General features: G+C 67.1%; 1 protein-coding gene across 3 annotated transcripts in view; it reads left to right on the forward strand.

Moving 5' to 3' along the window:
- NUMA1 (nuclear mitotic apparatus protein 1) overlaps positions 1-17,658 on the forward strand; it is a 24,323-nt gene continuing 6,665 nt past the window's right edge. The window contains exons 1-14 of one of the 3 annotated variants that reach the window (XM_075140468.1): positions 1-87; positions 3,671-3,743; positions 4,325-4,413; positions 6,464-6,543; positions 7,298-7,380; positions 7,460-7,540; positions 7,835-7,919; positions 8,678-8,813; positions 9,427-9,584; positions 10,272-10,389; positions 11,880-11,997; positions 13,168-13,308; positions 13,638-13,760; positions 14,236-17,526. In XM_075140468.1, the coding sequence (XP_074996569.1) occupies positions 3,702-3,743; positions 4,325-4,413; positions 6,464-6,543; positions 7,298-7,380; positions 7,460-7,540; positions 7,835-7,919; positions 8,678-8,813; positions 9,427-9,584; positions 10,272-10,389; positions 11,880-11,997; positions 13,168-13,308; positions 13,638-13,760; positions 14,236-17,526 (4,545 nt within the window). In that variant the 5' untranslated portion in view covers positions 1-87; positions 3,671-3,701. Of the gene's footprint in view, positions 88-743; positions 1,004-3,670; positions 3,744-4,324; positions 4,414-6,463; positions 6,544-7,297; positions 7,381-7,459; positions 7,541-7,834; positions 7,920-8,677; positions 8,814-9,426; positions 9,585-10,271; positions 10,390-11,879; positions 11,998-13,167; positions 13,309-13,637; positions 13,761-14,235; positions 17,527-17,658 lie in introns of those variants that run through there. The other 2 variants (XM_075140467.1, XM_075140469.1) reach the window with 2 other exon arrangements.

Below are 17,658 nucleotides of genomic sequence, written 5' to 3' on the forward strand. Positions count from 1 at the left end.
CGTGCCGGTTTGCCGCCGGCACCTCGCCCTGCCGAGCCCTCGTCCGCACGACGCCCCGGGCCGGGCGCGTCCTCGCCTCCCGATCCGGTAGGAGAAGCTCCTCGTGCCGGCTCCCGCGGGGCCGTGCGGCAGAGCCCCCCCCGTCTCCCGCGGGGGCACCGAGCCGGGGCGTTGCTAGGCCGGGGTCTCGCGCCTCGCCCGCGCCTCCATCTCCCGCCAAGCTCGGCGGCCTCCTCTTCCCTAAAGGCGGCGGGGGGGACCCAGCCGGAGCCCCCCTTCCCGGCTGGTGCGGTGAGCGCCGTCTCGGGGTGGCCCCGGGTCCCCTCGGGCAGCCCAGCCGCCCCGGGGACGGCTCCCGGCTGACAGCGAGGGGCGAGCATCCCTTCCTCGCCAGCCCCGGAGGGTCGCCGGGCGCGGGCAGGGCTCCGGCAGCTGCCGCTCCTGGCAGGGGTCCCGCAGCCCCTTCGGCCTGGCAGCGAGTGGACGAATCTGCCGGCGGTGGGTCGCGGCGCTGCTCCGGTCCCCGTCGAACCCGTGGCTGTTGGGGGGTGAGCGGGCGAATTTTTCCAGAAGCAGCCGGGACGTGGCTCCAGCCGGGTTAGCGGGTGGCGGGGGCTGACACCGGGGCCCAGCGCCCTTCCCCGCCGCGCTGGGGCCGGGAGCGGGTCCGCACCGGCCCCGCCAGCCCTCCCGTCACCCGGGGCCCCGGCAGGGTGACGGCAGCGAGCGCACCCGTGGCCGGGGTCAGACGTTGCCCCTTCCCCGCGGCCGCTCCGGCGGCGGCGGCGGCTTTCTGTGCCGTGCGCCTTTAACGAGCGCGGCCTCGGCGCGGTGACGTGGGGTGGCCCAGGGCCAGGAAGGGGAACCGTCGCCTGCCAGCCCCGCCGAGGAGAAGCCCAACAACTTTTCTTTTGTGCGTGGCCGCTGGCTCCCCGGCCCTCCCCGGCTGCCAGCGCTCATGGCGGATTGAACCCCGTGCGGCGACGGCGGCCGCGCGCCCCCGGTAAGGCCCGAACAAAGACTTTATCCCTCTTCCTTGTTTGTTTTCGACAGGGCTGGGGAGGGGGAGGAGGAGGAGGAGGCGGGAGGCGGGGGAGGCGAAGCTCGCCGTCTCCCAGCCTCGGCGCCTTGCCGCGGCGTTCGGCTCCCGCCCCGCGAGCCCCCGAGGTGCGAATCCCCGACTCGCGTCGGGACGCGGGCGGCCGAGTTGCGTTCGCCAACATCCGGGAGCTCGAGCTCCGGGCTGGCGGCCGCGTCCTCCCCCCCCCCCCCCCCGCCGCCTCCTCCCCACGCCGCCGTGGGCCCGTCCCGGGGACGGGGGGTGTGGGGGGCTGCCGTGCGTCGCCCACCCTGCCTGGGGGAGCCGCTGGGCGCTTCCCGCAGCGGGACCACTCGCCCCGGGACAGCTGGGGGGGCCGCGGGCGCGTCCCTCCGGCAGGTTGGCACCTCGGGAGCTCCGGAGGCGCGGGCTTGCGTAACGCCGTGTTTTGACCGGAGCGGGCGCTGGGGGAGAGCGGCGAAGGACAATGCCGCCGCGGCCGTCACCGCCGCCGCCGGGGCTCGTCCTCCCTCCCGCCAGACCCTTCCCCACCGACCCTCCGCAGCTCCCCTCCCCGGGGACGCAGCTGGAAAGCGCTCACGGCCGCCGCCGCGCTTTGTGCCGATGCGCCGGGCTCCCCGGCCGCTGCCCGTCTGCCGTCACACGGACCCGGGCGTAAGGCGAGCGGCGTCTCCCCGCGGAGGGTCGTGTCGTTGTCTCCGAGCGCGGCTCGGGGAAGTCACCGACGTCGCTGGTGACGAGCCAGGCTGTGACCAGGGCAGGAGTGGGCAGCCCTGCCCGTCCCGGCCTCTCACCGGGCACCGGCACTTCAGACCGGCTCCGCTAAAACCCACCTCGGAGCTGGCGGGAGCCTGCGTTCGGGACCGGCACGCGTGTTTTGCCCCGAGGCTTGGGGTTGATTTTTGGGGAGGGGTCCTGGCCCGGGCACGTTGCACCCCCGGCCAGGGGGCTGGAGGGGCGGTGGGTGCCGAGAGGCTGTGTGCCGCAGCCATGGCACAGAGGAGCCGGTTTTTAGCCAAGCTGGGGGGAGGACCTGTCCTGCCGAGGATCTGGCGCTTCCCTGCCGAGCTCCTGGAGGCAGCGGGTGCTCCATGTCCCCCAAAATCCAGGTGGCCGTGGCGTGTCGGGTGCTCCCAGGAACAGCTGCAGATCCCAGCCGGGTTCCTGGCCCGGCGCGGGGTGTCAGGGTGCAGTATGGGGCGAGGAGCCGAGGAGCACCCTCCCCATCTGGGTGATTTTTGGCGGGGGCCCTGCTTGGCCCCCACTGCTGCTCAGGTCTGCTCTGAGCAGCGCCCTCGCCAGCAGGCTTACCAGGGTGGCACCAGGGACGGCCGGCGTGGAGGCAAAGGTTGCAGCAGAGGGGACCTGGCAGCGCTCCCGGGGGCAGCAGGGCGGCTCGTCCTGCGCGGTGATGCCTGGGGGGCTCCCCCCGCCCCGGCAGGTTGTTCTCCTCAGCGCCGGCGGCAGCGGGAACGGGAGCCGGCAGCGCTCCGATGGCTTCGCCACCGCCTCACCGGGCTTGTTGGGGCCGGGTGACCTTTGCGGGCTCCTTCCAGCCCAGTCTGGGTGCTTGTTTGCCACTGCTCCCCGGTCCCCCTCTGCTCCCCGCGGGCTGTGCCACCATCTGCGGCTGCTTCGTCCCGCTGGGGCCGGCTGCCTCTCGGCACAGCGCTGGGGGATTTTTTTCCTGCTCTTGCCTATCCCTCAGGACCACCATGGCTCTTGGCATGGCATCCCTCCATGTGCCGAATTTTTGTCTCTCTCTAGAGTTGCTGCTCGAGTTTTCTAGAGGGAGGCAAATTTTCCTGGGATGCTGGCGGTCTCGGCAGCAATGTCGGTGTTCAGCCACGACCGGCAGTGGGGACAACACCATCCCCGGGTGGGCAGCAAGTGCCGATGAGCTCCTGTGCCAGGAGCCGCGGGTGCCCAGGTCGGGCTCCCTGCCTCCTGCCTGCTGCAGGCAGCGGAGCCCTGCGGTTCGGCACAGCCATGGAGAAGCCCTCGGCCGCCCGCGGTGCCCCACGGTGACGCAGGATCCCTCGGAGTGACGGCAGCCGCCGGTGCCGACCGGCCAGAGCCACGACCGGTTGTTTTGCACCACCATGGCGCAAAAGACAGGCTCGACGGGACGCTGCCTTCCTCCCGGGGGGGCCGGGGCTGAAACCGCACGGCAAGAGGGACCAGCCCGGGCACGGGGTCTAGCAGGCTCCCGGGCTGCTAGGCCTTTAAGTTTCTCTTAAAAGAAATTCAGAGAAGTTTGGGGGTGAGGGGAGGGGAGGGGAGGAGGCACGGCAGGAGGTGCTGGGGACAAGGAGCCTGAGCAGCGGTTTTCCCTTGAGCCTTGCTCGCGGGATCCTGACCTCCCGGGGTAAATCCCGGGGGACTGCGGGAGAGGACCCGACTGCTGCTCGGCCGTGCTGCTCCCTGCTCGGTGCCCGCTGAAAAGCAGGAGGATGCCGGCTGCTCACCTCCGTACGACCCGCAGGCAGCCAGGCGCAGAGCGTAGATCCTCCCTCGACGGACACGAATGCCTGGCGCTGTGTATATTAATGTAATTACTATGTTTGGCCTTAATTGCTTTTTTTTTCCCCCCTTCGTTGGCGTTCCTAGGTCCGGGCAGTGACCTGGCAGCCTTGCGAAGATGCCTCTTCACGGCGCGAGAGCTGCGGCTCTCCTCGCTTGGGTAAAGCCTCCCTCTCCTCCGCCGTAGCTTGCTCCGTAGGTGGGACGTGCTGCCCGGGTGGGTCCCGGCTGCCGCCGGCACCGGCGGCTCCTCGGGGGCACGGTGCTGGGGCCGGTCAAGGCGGGGGTTGTGGCTGGGGCAGGTGCCGGGGCAGCCGAGTCCTTGCTGTTCCTGGGCAGGTTTGCGGGAGAAGCCCTGCTCACCATTCCTGTTGAGTAACCAGAAATGCCGGAACAGCTCGGTCCGGCTGTGGAAACTGCCCGGGAGCCGGAGCCGAGCCTGGAGCAGGCAGCAGGCTTGGGAAGTGAGCAGCAGCTGGACCCTAAAGGGGCCGTCGGATCTGCCTCGCGAAGCAGCGCCGTGTCTGAGCAAAGCATCGCAGCGCGATAAACGAGCCCCGTGCCGGCCCGTCCGGCTGTGGAGCCGTGGGGATTGCGTTCAGCTTTTGCCTGGGCAGGGCAGGGGTGGTTGGAAGGGCTGGCTTTGCTCTCGCACCCAGACCGGTCTCGCTGTCCCCTTGCCAGGGCTGGGAGGTGGCAGGTTCAGAACCAACGCTTCTGACCATCTCGCCCCATTTGTAGGTGAACAGCACAAAAGTTTGTACCCACCCCCTCGATGATCTGTCGCAGCTCCAGGACTGTAGCGTCTTCATCGGGATCATCAATCAAATGTGAGTACGGGGAGCCGGGTGCGCTCTCCAAACCGCCCGGCCCCCGAGAGCCTCCTCCGGCCGCGAGCGTGGTCCCTCTCCGGCAGGGTGGTGGGGAGGTTCCTGGGGTATTCCTCCTCTGGCAGACCCAGTGCTGGATCTCCGGCTCCTCCGTGTGAGGCTGCGGCGAAGCACAGCACCCGCGTAAGCAGCGCTTGCTGCCGGGCATGCCCTGAACGCAATGGGAGGCTCGTGCCTTCGCACTGTGGCTCCTTCGCACGTAAAGCCACCGTCCGTGGGACGATGAGCCTTCTGGGCTGCCCTGCTCGGAAGCCCCCGTGCGTAGCCGGCGTACCGGCGCTCTGCCGGCAGCTCGGGCTGGAGACAAACCTGCCTGAGGTAGCTGGGAGAGGGTCTGCTCCCCTGCCCGCCCCACAGCCCTGCAGGCAGGGGCTGCCTGTCGCACGGCCGGGGTCTGCCTGCGGAGCCCCAGGCAGAGCTGTCGGGCCCCGCGGAGCCACCCAGGTGGGATTTTGGCCAGAGTTTCTGTCGTTGGAAGCTCGCTATCGCGTCTGGCGCTGACGTCTGGGCTCACTCCTGGCGTTGAAGCAGAGCCGAGCGCTGATGCCAGCGGCGCGGGGGCTCCCGGAGCTGCACGGGAGATGCTTTATTTCCACAAAAGCTGCTCGGGTGAGGAAACAGCCTGGCAAGTTTTCCTGAGCTGCAGCCTTGGGATCCCGAGGAAGCCTTGGGTCTGTAAAGCACCTTAAAGAACGACAGCTCCCACCCCATGAAGTGCTCCTGTTCTCTGGGGACATCAGGCTGCTTCCGAGTACGATACGGGCAGGACTGAGCTGCTTTGCTCCCTCCCGGGACCCGAGGTGGCCGGGCAGGGCAGGGAGGAATGCCTCTGTCGGGAGCCGCGTTCGTTGCCTATGAACAAGGGCAATTAAAACCTGCAATGGGCGTCGGAGCTAGGACCGAGCACTCTCTGCTCCGGCTGCGTGTCGTTAACGAGCTGGCGAGGCAAATTGGGAGGGCGTGAGGCTGCCGCTCGGCGCCGAGCGCGGCATTGCTTTCAAACCCTTCTGGCGGGAGGCTCTGCAGGAGCTTGTCTGCTATAATTACCTCCCGCGCGGTGTAACGAGAGCCTGCTCGGAGCAGGGATCTGCCTGCGGTGGGTGGGGAGGAAGGAGCCGCCTGCACCGGGGATATATTTAGTCAGAACTGGTTAATCTCCTGGGTCTGTGCTCCAGCTCAGATTAGCCGGGATCACCGGCGGCGTGCGCTCACTAAACAGGCCTGACCGTAGCTTGATAAGGGGGGTGGACGCCGCGGCAGCCGGCTGAGCTGGGGAGCTCCCCGCAGCACCAGGGGACGGGCTGGGAAACCCAGGAGGATAAGAAAATCCTCGTGCCGGCCCCTTCCCCAGGCAAAGTCCCTGCTTTCGGTGCCTTGGGAGTAACCGAAGCAGCGCCGGCCGAGCGCGGCTGGCGCGGGCTTTAGGCACACGGTCTCTGTCTGAATGGCGGCTGTTGAGGAGGAGCGTGGTCTCAAACGAAAGCCGCAAGAGGCAGCTTCAGCCTCCCCCAAAACCCAGCGTGGGCTCCAGGGCAGTGACCCGGAGGGGAGCGGGGTCCACGTGTCTCCAAAACGCCGTTTCCCGCAAACGGTGACGCTTTGCAATAGCCAGAAAAACGCCCAGCTCCACGCGCGGCCCCCGCGGTGCCTCCCCGGTCCATGGGGACGCCGCCAGCTCCCTCTGCCGTGCCGGATGCCGGGGCTGGCAGGCAGAGAGGAAACGGCGGCGGCCGGCAGCGCTCCGGCAGACGCGCCGGCGGGGGGGCTGGCTGCCCGGCTCCGGCTGCTCACCAAACGCAGCCATGTTTGTCGGGGCTGCGGGGAGAATCTGCGCCTGCTCCGGGTGCGGTTGGCTTCCTTCGCCACCCACCCTGGCACGGTGCCGCGTTGCCCGAGAGCCAGCCTCTCGCTCAGCAAGCTCTGTTGCAAAAAAAGCACCGTTTGTTTAATCCCTCGGCAACGTTTTAACGCAACCCGTGCACTCTTCCAGCCACAGGAGCGAGGAGGGGGAGTCTGTGCTGGAGCAGCCGCTGCCGGAGAGGATCTCCTTCATCTGCGGCTTCCTGCAGAGTAAGAGCCTCCGCCGGCGCCGGGGGAAGCGGCTGCCCTGCCCGGTGCCCCCCACCCCTGCGGGGGTCTGGTCTTGTGTCTGCAGGCTCCCCCCTCCCCTAAGTGACCCCCCCGCCGCACCAGCAGCTTTGCGAGGTGCAGGCAGAGCTGCCCTGACCCTGCGGCAGCGTGCGGGAAGGAAAGCTTCCCGATGGAAATCCGTGCCAGAGCCCGGGCTTGGTGCAAAGGAGGTCCAGGGGGTGAAGGGCAGGGTGCCGGTGCTTTGGGGTGGCATTCCTAGCCCGGTGCCTGGCCTCAGGCTGCTCAAATCCCACTGGAAAACCTTTACCCGAGCAGGAATCCTGGGAGGGGAAATAGGAAGTGTCTTGCATTTTCGCTTGGCCTCTCCTGGAAGAGGAGACACCGTGTCCCACCTCCTATCCCACCCTCCATAGATGGGACTCGGTTTGTGCTGGTGGTGGAGGAGCAAAAGGCGCAGGGAGATGCCGAGGGCGAGGTGGGGAGGCTGGGACCGAGGGGGAACTTGCCGGGGCGGGGGGGAAAAGAGCCCGTCAGGGTTAGTGGCAGAGGCTGAGCACTGGGGGCTCAGCTCCGGAGCCCAGCCCGCCCTGTGCCCCTTCCCCTTGGGGATTCGTCACGGTGCTCCCCAGCCCAAGCGCGTCACCTCGGGGACGGCCACGTGCCACGGGCTGGCAGGCAGCGTGCCCAGCGGCAGGGGCTGCTGCGTGACTGGCGATCCTGCTTCATGTTGCAGAGCACTGCAAGCACAAATCGGCCGCGGAGAACCTGGTCTCGGCACAGAAACTGCTGGAGGGAGAGGAACTGGCGTTGGCCAAGGTAACCGCGGGGCACCCTTTATTCCTAACCGGCGCTGATGACGACCTGGGGTCGGTGACGCTTGCCTGCCTCGTTCCAGGTGGCCGTGCTGCTCCTGTATCACACCTCCATGGGCTGCAAGAGTCCTGGCGACTGGAATGAGTTTGACTACGAGACCCAGGTAATCTCTTCTGGGCTCCCCCTCCGGGCCGGGGCGCAGGGGGAAGCGGAGGTGCCTTTTGGGGGGTGCTCCGAGACCTGCCCTCCTGTTCTGGGTCCCCCCGAAGGATGGGGCGGGGTGGGCCCTGCGGTGCTCGCCAGTGCATCTGGGCCATCAAAGGCTCGTGACTGCGGGGGTGCAGGCACCTGCCCGCTGCCCCCAACCTGCTGCGGTCGCTGCCTAGCCGGCACCGCTCTGCCTGCAAACCGCAGCCGCTGCAGCAGAGCTGCTGACCCCGTGGCTCCTCCGACACAGGTTGAGCTGGCATCGATCCTCAAATTTGTGCTGGACAACGAAGAGAGCCTGAATGAGAACCTGGAGACGTTTCTGCAGAGGAAAGGTGAGCGCCGGGCCCTGGCTGCCTGCGCTGTGGCACCAGCCCGGAGTAACGGCCAAGCCTCGTGCAGGCAGGGCAGGCACTGGGCACATTTTTCTCCTAGCGGGCACCAGCGCAGCACCCTGGTTGGACCGACAGGTTAACGTGGTTGCTGTAGTGATGTCCAAGTGCCAGCTTGGCGGGACAGAAACAGTCCATAACCTTGTGGAGAGCGGCAGTGTGGGATACTGGGAGTGCTGAGCGCTGCCGGCATCTTCCTTCACAGCTCCCGTGCCGGCAGCACCTTACCGGCATGGGTGACCCTTTTCTAGAGCATAAAAACTTGTTTTTTTCCCCATTTGGGCTGCTACAGCTGCCAGCCCTTCACAGCAGCAACACCATCCAGGTGCCCCCAGGACCGAGCACTACAAATGGTCCCCTGTAAGCTCCTCTTTAAGCGTGGGGCCGCCTTATACCTGCCGGGCTCTCCCCGCTCGGCAGCATCCCGGCCCTTGCGGCACACGCCGCTGAAATGCGCTTTTCCCGGAGGAGCGAGGCGGGTGGGATGGATGCCCGCAGCTTCGCGGTGGGAGTGGAGTGCCGGGGCAGGACCGTGGAGCTGGGGGGACAGGGGTGTAAGGCAGGTTTATGGCTTTCTCGGCTGGGCTGATCCATCCCTGCTGGAATTTGCGGTTCCTGCGTACCAGGGATTTCAGCTGCTAAACCCTCCCTTCTGGTGCTACGGTGAGGATGACAGCCTGCTTCTCGCTTGTCGTTCCCAGCGCCGCTGTCCTCGTCCAGCGCGTCCAGCAGCAGCTCCGAGGAGCACTCCCCGCTGCTCTCCCTCCCGTACAAGCGAGAGGTGCGTTTCCTGGAGCTGCAGAAGATTGCCTCCTCCTCCTCCTCCGGCGCCAACAAGTACGTCCCCAGCCTCTCGGCTGCCGCGGGGGAGCGCGGGGAGGGGGCGAACGGATGGGGCGGCTTCTGGGACCCGGCGATGTCGCCAGGGTTGCACGCTGACTCGACAGAGACCCCCTTTCTGCCGTGGTGCTGTCCTGATGCAGGACATGGGGACGCACAGTGGGGGAGTGGGGTCGGGCTGTAATTAGCTCCTTTTAGCGCAGCTCGTTTCAGCCTAACGAGCACAGAGGCTTCCCAGAGCAGCTTGTGGTCCTCCCCTGTCTTGGAGTGGGCTCGGGAGGACCAGGCTGTGTTGCTGCTGGATGTGCTAAAGGAGTTTCTCTCTACAAGCGGAGCGCTCTGCGGTGGGGCTCTGTGGTGTGAAGGGAGATGGGTGCTTCGTCCTGGGACTGGAGGTGGTTTTGGACGTGCACGCCAGACACTTGGAGACTGGCGTTAGCGTAATCGAGACGAGGAGAGCGGCCTTTCTGCTCGGGTGACGAGGCATCGAAGTTACTGCTCTGAACCTGCCTCTGAGATGGGGAATCGGAGCGGGTCTGGCTGCGCGGGGAGGGAGCGTGCCCTGCCCTTGGCTCCGGATAACCGAGTTACGCGGCGTGCCTCTCCACAGCATGCTCTCCGGCCCCCCGTCCTCGCCCATGGGGGACGTCATGCAGACCCCCCAGTTCCAGCTGCGGCGGCTGAAGAAGCAGCTGGCTGTTGAGAGAGAGAACCGGGATGAGCTGGAGGTGGAGCTGGCAGAGAATCGCAAGCTCATCACGGAGAAGGGTCAGTCGCTTGTGGGATGTCCTGGGCGCGGGGAGGGCTCTGCGGGGCTGAGACCTCGTCTGGTTTCTGTGACTCTGTTATGATTTTGACCCCGCCGCAGCTGTGCTCGCGCATGGCCCATCCTGACGGACCCCAAGTGAGCACAGCTCACGGCTTTGGAGCTCTTCGGCTTTCCAGAGCAGACAGGGCAGCTCGGGGTTTGCTGTGCCTCGCTCCGTGGTGGGCTGAGGGGACCCTTGCCCGTTAATCTGGAGCAAAGCGTGACGCAGAAAGCCTTGCTGATGGGAGCCAAGACAGCTCCGACGCTGTTGTAACAACTCTGAACATCTCTCGGCGATGGCTGTTGGTGCCTCTGCCAAATGATTTGGAGCAGGCTGGCAGACGTGGGAGTCTCACCATCCACATCTAAAACACTCTCCGCACTGGGGATTTCCCCAGGCGCATGCGGAGACTGCAGGTTCCTTCTTCCCTCTCGTATTCCCTTATATATCCTGGGCAACAAAAGCCACGGTTGAAGCAATGCCCGCGCTGCTGGCAGCCTGGCTCTTCCGCGTCCTGCTTCGGACGGTTTCTGTGCAGCGGCTCCTCACCGGCTTGGGAGAAGGACAGGCATCCTCCACCGTGCTCTTGGGGGGTTCAGGTGACACAAAAGGATGGTAACGGGCCCTTTCTCGCCCCCCTCCCCAGAGGCTCAGATCACCATGATGCAGCAGCGCATTGACCGCTTGGCTCTGCTCAACGAGAAGCAAGCCGCAGACCAGCTGGAGCCCAAAGAAATGGAGGAGCTGAGGGAGAAGAACGAGAGGTAATCCTCTGGGGACGTCCACTCCTCCTGCTCGGCTGGTCCTTGTCACTCCCACGGTCCCGGGCTCCATGTTGTCTGTCTCTTCCCCAGCAACGAACAAAACAGGGGTGAGGGAAAACCTTCCTGTTGTTCTCTACCACCTCGTCTGCAGCTGCACCCAGGAGGAGATGGCTTTGGCAGTCATAAAATCAGAGAAGGGTTTGGGTTGGAAGGGACCTTTAAAGGTCACCCAGTCCAACCCCCTGCCGTGGGCAGGGACATCTTCCACCAGATCAGGGTGCTCAGAGCCCCGTCCAACCTGACCTGGAATGTTCCCAGGGATGGGGCATCTACCACCTCTCTGGGCAACCTGTGCCAGTGCCTCACCACCCTCAGTGTAAAACATTTCTTCCTTATATCTAGTCTGAATCTCCCCTCTTTTAGTTTAAAACCATCCCCCCTTGTCCTGTCGCAACAGGCCCTGCTAAAAAGTCCGTCCCCATCTTTCTTATAAGCACTGGAAGGCCGCAATAAGGTCTCCCCGAAGCCTTCTCTTCTCCAGGCTGAAGGACCCCAACTCTCTCAGCCTTTCCTCCTGGCAGAGCTGTTCCACCCCCCTGACCATTTCCGTGGCCTCCTCTGGACCCGCTCCCACAGGTCCCTGTCTGTCCTGTGCTGGGGACCCCCGAGCTGGACGCAGCACTGCAGGGGGGGTCTCCCCAGAGCAGAGCAGAGGGGCAGGATCCCCCCCCTCGCCCTGCTGCCCACGCTGCTGGTGATGCAGCCCGGGATGCGGTTGTGGCAGCCGTGGTTGGGGCGATTACAGCCCGGAGCCCTTTTTTTATCGCAGCGGGCAGGGAGCCAGTCCCAAACCAGGCAGCGTGTTCCGACAGCCCGCTCCTTACTGGGAACCGTCCCTGTTGTGGGAAGAGGCTGTGCTGCCTGCCTGGGTCCTGCCTGCCTCCGGAAGAGCCTGCGTGGCCTTCCCAGCTCTGGGATAGGCTCTGTGTTCCTGAAAGCTAAAGCTAAAGCTCCCGATGCCAGCCCCGTCCCCAGCTGCTAGCCCTCCAGTTTGAGCCAATTTGATCGGATCTGAACTGGGCTGCGTCACGCACTTGAATTCTGTCGCCTGCCGCGCTGCGTCCCGGTCTTTGCCCCGTCCCTGTGCAGCGACGTGTTTACTTGGGCAGGACGCCCAGCCGCCGCTGGCAGGGGCCGTGCCTTTCTTCTCCCTTCCTCACGCACTTCACTTGGCACGGGGGGGCTGGAGTCCTGCAGCTGCCCCTGCCCTCCGTTCGGAGCCGTCGGGCTTATGCAAAGCTTGTGTCCGCTCCGCTTTGCGACGTTTTGGGACCCAGTTTAGAGGTGAATTTACGGTAGTTTCTCACCACGGCCCAGAGGTACCTCGGTACCTCAGTTTCCTCAGCGATATCCAGCAGCATCGGTCCCCAGCCGTGTCCTCGCCTGCCGTGGGCTTGCAGCCCCTGCTTTAACGACCTCCTCTCCCGCAGCCTGATGGTGCGCTTGCACGAGGCCCTCAAGCAGTGCCAGGACCTGAAGACTGAAAAAGGCCAGATGGACCGAAAAATCAACCAGCTCTCCGAGGAGAACGGGGATCTTTCCTTCAAGGTACAGGGAGCTGCGTCCTCTCCGTGTCCCCGCAGCCCAGTCGTTTGTGGGGGGACCCCGTGGGGAGGATTTGATGGCAGTGCCGGACGCTGGGCTGCCTCGTGTGACCTTGACCCAGTGACCGAGCCTGCTTTGGGCTCCAGATCCTGATCCGAAGGGGAACTGTGCTGGGGGAAACAGGGGCTGGGTGGAGCTGCCTGCATGTGGTGCTGCGGGTGCAGGGCGCGAGCACCCAGGACCTGGGGTGTCCGTGGATGCTGCGGGTGCAGGGCGTGAGCACCCAGGACCTGGGGTGTCCATGGATGCCGTGCATGCAGGGTGTGAGCACCCAGGACCTGGGGTGTCCATGGATGTTGCGGGTGCAGGGCGTGAGCACCCAGGACCTGGGGTGTCCGTGGATGCTGCGGGTGCAGGGTGTGAGCACCCAGGACCAGGGATGTCCATGGATGCTGCGGGTGCAGGGCGTGAGCACCCAGGACCTGGGGTGTCCGTGGATGCTGCGGGTGAAGGATGTGAGCACCCAGGACCTGGGGTGTCCGTGGATGCTGCGGGTGAAGGATGTGAGCACCCAGGACCTGGGGTGTCCGTGGATGCTGCAGGTGCAGGGCGCGAGCACCCAGGACCTGGGGTGTCCGTGGATGCTGCGGGTGCAGGGCGCGAGCACCCAGGACCTGGGGTGTCCATGGATGTTGCGGGTGCAGGGCGTGAGCACCCAGGACCTGGGGTGTCCATGGATGTTGCGGGTGCAGGGCGTGAGCACCCAGGACCTGGGGTGTCCATGGATGCTGCGGGTGCAGGGCGTGAGCACCCAGGACCTGGGGTGTCCATGGATGTTGCGGGTGCAGGGCGTGAGCACCCAGGACCTGGGGTGTCCGTGGATGCTGCGGGTGCAGGGCGCGAGCACCCAGGACCTGGGGTGTCCATGGATGTTGCGGGTGCAGGGCGTGAGCACCCAGGACCTGGAATGTCCGTGGATGCTGCGGGTGCAGGGCGTGAGCACCCAGGACCTGGGGTGTCCATGGATGCTGCGGGTGCAGGGTGTGAGCACCCAGGACGGGGGGTGTCCGTGGGTGCTGCAGTGCTCGGCGCTCAGGAGAGCAGAGCTGAGCAGACCCTGGGCGGCGTGGGCGCGCTCTGACCCTCCTCTGGGACGGGGGGTTCCCTTCGCAGCTGCGGGAGATCGCCAGCCACTTGGTTCAGCTGCAGGACGCCCTGAACGAGCTCTCGGAGGAGCACAACGCGGCCCTGGCGCAGTCGCAGGAAAAGCAGGGGCAGCTGGAGAGCGAGCTGCGTGCTGCCCTGCAGGAGAAGGTGAGGGGGCCCCGGGGTCCCGCCTGGGCGGTGGGTGCCCCCTGCTCCGCGGTGCCCGCAGCCCCCCCGGAGTGGGCGGGAGCCTCCTGCCTTTCCGTGCCGGCGCACGGGGAGAGGCCGTGCAACAGCCGGCTGCCGCGGGGAGCCTCTCCCTGCTCCCGGGAAGGGTTCCCGGCGGTGGGACGGGCCCCTGTCCTCGCAGCGAGGAGAGCAGCCCTGAGCTTGCCGAGACAAAGCTGCCGGGAAGCGGGGTGTCGATTAACGCTGGGCGACCGCTCCTCTCCTTGCTTGGTTCCCTCCCGTGCTCAGTCCCACGTCCCTGTCCCCAGAAATGCTCGGAGGAGAAGATCGAGATCCTCCAGGGGAAGATTTCTCTGCTGGAGGACCAGCTGGCCAGGCTGGGGGACTGCAGCGCCCAGGAGAAGGGGGAGGTCATGGGGGACGTCCTGAAGGTACGGCCGGGCCTCGGGAGAGCCTCTGGCTCCCGCAGCGAGGGCAGGCGGCGCTCGGGTGGGAAACTCCTCTAGCTGGGGAGAGCGGCGGGCGCTGGGGGGTGCACGGCAGAGCCGTCTGGGGCAGAGCCGGCTGCTCTCCGCTGTCGGATGGGGGTTGTGGGGCTGAGCACCCTTTTGTGCCGAATTTGGGAATACCGCTCCCGGGGAGCTGGTGGCTCCCCCGGCCTCCTGTAGCACGGGTGGGTTGCGGAGGGAGCGGCTCCTGCACGGTGAGAAAAGGCGTTTGGTCCGAGAGAGCAGAGCGGCACAAGGCCAAGGGGAAAGCGGGATGTGCTGGGGCGCACCGCGGTGCCGGGAGGGCAGGCAGGCACCGGGATGCGGCACGTGGGTCTCCGGTGAAGGTGTTGGGTGCAGCTGGAGTAACACCTAGGGGTGTGTGTTCTGTTTCCCCCCCTCCTCTTCTCTCTGCCAGCTGGAAGAGGTGAAGCAGGAGGTGTCCAGCCTCGCCGCGAAAGGGGCCGAGCTCCAGGCCACCGTCCTGCGGCTGGAGGAGGAGAAGCAGCTGCGGGAGGCAGCCCTGCAGTCCGAACGCGGCCGCTTCGAGGAGGAGAAGCAGCAGCTGGGCGGCCTCGTCGCCAGCCTCCAGAGCTCCCTCTCCGAGAGCCACCGGGCCAGGGAGAGGCTGGAGCAGGACCTGCGGGCGCGGGAGGCCGGCGAGCCCCAGGGCACCCCGCTGCGGAGCCGGGAGGCCGAGGCAGAGGCAAGGTGCGAGGGGGAGGCCGAGCGGCTGGCTGCCCTCGACGCCCAGCACGAGAAGACCCTGCGGGAGAGGGACTCTGCCCTGCAGCAGCTGCAGCACCTGCGGGAGGCCAACGCGTCCCTGAGCAGCCAGCTGCAGGCCATGGCGCAGGCCCAGGGTGCCAGCCAGGCCGCCTCGGCGGCGGAGAAGGCTGAGCTGAGCCGCAAGGTCGGCGAGCTGGAAGCCAGGATCCTCGAGCTCGGTGCCCAGCGGCAGCAGGGAGCGGCGGAGGGGCTGAAAGCCCAGCTGCGGGAGCTGGAGGGCAGGCTGAAGGAGAGCCAGCAGAAGCTGGCCGAGAGGGAGAGGCTGGCCCGGGAGAATGCCTGCCTGCAGGAGCGGCTGCTTTTCCTGGAGGAATCCCTGCGGAACACCGAGGGCATCCTGGAGGACGAGAAGAGGCGAGCGGCCGAGAGCCTGGAGGGCAGCCTGGCCAGGATCGCCGAGCTGGAGGCGGAGAGGCAGCAGTTGGCGCAGGGCCGGGACCCGGCTCCGCAGCAGCGGGGCGAGGAGCCGGCCAAGCGCCGGGTGCTGGAGGAGAGCCGGGAGAAGCCGACGGGAGCCTCCCGAGGGGAGGAAGGAGAGCGCGGGCGGCTGGAGGAGGAGATGCGGGCGCTGCGCCAGGAGCACAGCCAGGCCTGCCAGCGGCTGCAGGCCGAGCAGGAGAAGGCGGCCGCGCTGGAGGCCCGGGCGGAGCGCCTGGCCACCGAGCACCAGGAGAGGCTGGCCGCCCTCCAGGCCGACCTGTCCAGCGCCCGGGCGCGGGCGAAGGAGAAGGAGGGCGAGGAGCAGAAGCTGAGGGCCGAGGTCTCCTCCCTGCGGGAGAAGATGGCCATTGCGGAGCAAGCCGCAGCCCAGCGCGCGGCCGGGCTGGAGGCGGATGCCCGGAGAGCCGCCGAGGCACTGGAGGGGGTGTCCCAGCAGCTCTCCCAGGAGAAGCTCAAATCCCAGGAGCTGGAAGCTGCCGTGGAGCGGCTGCGGAGTGCGGAGGCTGAGCTCTCCCGGGAGGCCGCCGCCGGCAGGCAGCGTGAGCTGGAGGTGGAGGTGGAGGTGAAGAAGCTGTCCGGGGAGGTGACCCTGCTGGGCACCAGGCTGGAGGAGACGCTGCGGGAGCACCGGCGGGACCTGGCACGCCAGGAGGAGGAAGCCGAACGCTTGCGGCAGGAGGTGGAACGGGCCAAGGCGGAGTGCGCCGCCGAGCGAGCCCGCAAGGCAGAGCTGGAGGCGCAGCTGCAAAACTCCCTCAACGAGCAGAGGGTGGAGCGGTCGGTGCACCGGGAGGAGCTGGCCCGGTCCCGGGGGCTGGTGGAGGAGAAGGAAGGGGAGCTGGAGGAGCTCCGCCGGAAAAACGTCTCGCGGGGCGAGGAGCTGAGGGAGCTGCAGAAGACGGTCAGCAAGCTGAAAGGAGAGCTCGCCTCGGCGGAGGCAGCCAAGGAGCGGGCGCCCAAGGTGGACAACGAGCTGCAGGGCTTCTCGGAGACCGCCCGGAGCAGGGATGCGGAGGGGCACAGCATCAAGGCCACCTGCTCGAAGGAGATGTCCCTCAAAAGCTTGGAGGAGAAGACCCGTCACAGGGAGCAGGAATCCGGCTCGAGCCAAGACCTTTACCAGGAGAAGCTGAAGGAGACCCAGGCGCTTCGTTTGCAAGTGGAGGAGCTGGAGCAGAAGTGCAGGGAGCAGCAGGAGGCTATGGCCGCCCTCGAGCGAGCGGCGGCCGAGGCGGCGATAGCGGAGCAAGCGGAGCTGGAGGCCTCGAGGAGGGAAGCGGCCCAGCAGAAGGAGAAGGCGGCAGAGCTGCAGAAGCTGCTGGAGGCCTCGAGGTCGGCGCAGGCTCTGCACGACGGCACCATGGAGGCCCTGCGGAAGGAGCTGCAGGAGAAGGGCAGGGAGCTGATCCAGAGCAAAACCGCCATCGCTGCTGTCGAGAAGGAGCTGGCGTCCCTCCGCTCCGTGGTGCAGGAGAAGGGCCGGTCGGAGGAGAGCTGGAAGGAGCAAGTGTCCCAGTGCATCCAGGAGATGGAGAGGAAGAACAGCCTGATCGGCAGCCTGGAGCACGAGGTCTCCATCCTCCATCGGCAGGTGACGGAGAAGGAGGGGGAGAGCAAGGAGCTGAAGCGCCTGATCGTTGCCGAGTCGGAGAAGAGCAAGAAGCTGGAGGAGAGGCTGCGGGTGCTGCAGACGGAGATGGCCACCGCCGCCTCCCGGGCGGCCGAGAGGTGCTCGCTGATGAAGGTGGAGGTGCAGCGGTGCCAGGAGGAGATGGAGAAGCAGCGGTTGGCCATCGAGGCCCTGAAGAGGGACCGCCACTGCCAGAGCGAGCGGGAGGACGAGCTGCGTCAGGAGGTGAAGGTCTGCCAGGACAAGTGCCTCCAGAAGGAGCAGCTCCTCGCCACCCTGCAGCAGGAGCTCGGCAGCGCCCAGGCGCTCGCCGGGGAGCTGCCGGCGCTGAAGCACCTTTGCCAGCAGCTGCAGGCCGAGCGCGCCTCCCTGGAGAGCCAGCACCGCCAGGACCTGGAGCAGAGGGCGAAAGCCCTGGCCGCCCTGCAAGCGGAGCTGGCGCGGGCCAAGCTGGAGGCGGCCGAGGTGCCCTCCCTGCGGGAGCGGTCGGCAGAGCAGGACCGGGCCGTCCAACGGCTGCAGGCGGAGGCGGCGGAGCAGGCGGCGCGGCTGGCGGGGCTGCAGCAGGCCAACGCTCGGCTGGCCGAGGAGAACCGGGGACTCGGCGAGAGCCGGAGCCGCGGGCAGCAGCGGCTCGAGGCGGAGCTGGGCCAGGCCAGGGAGCGGCACGCGCGGGAGCTGGAGCGGCTGCGGTCGGCGTCGGAGGAGCTGGTGGCCAGCAGCCGGCAGGAGGCCGAGGAGGCGGCGCGGAAGCTGGAGGCGATGAGTAACGAGTACGAGAGCAGCAAGGCGGCGGCGCTGGAGGAGAGGAGGAAGCTGCTGGAGGAGAGGCAGAGGCTGGCGGCTCAGGTAGGGGCTCCTGCGGCCTCCCCGCCGGGTGGGCTGCGGGCGGGGGGAGCCCCCCGGGAAAAGGGGCGCGTTTGGTCTCCTGCGCACCCCTGAATCCTCATCCTCCTGCTCAGCCTGGGAGCTGGGGGTCTG

This window comes from Calonectris borealis, chromosome 1 (genome assembly GCF_964195595.1).
Source record: "Calonectris borealis chromosome 1, bCalBor7.hap1.2, whole genome shotgun sequence".
NCBI lineage: Eukaryota > Metazoa > Chordata > Aves > Procellariiformes > Procellariidae > Calonectris > Calonectris borealis.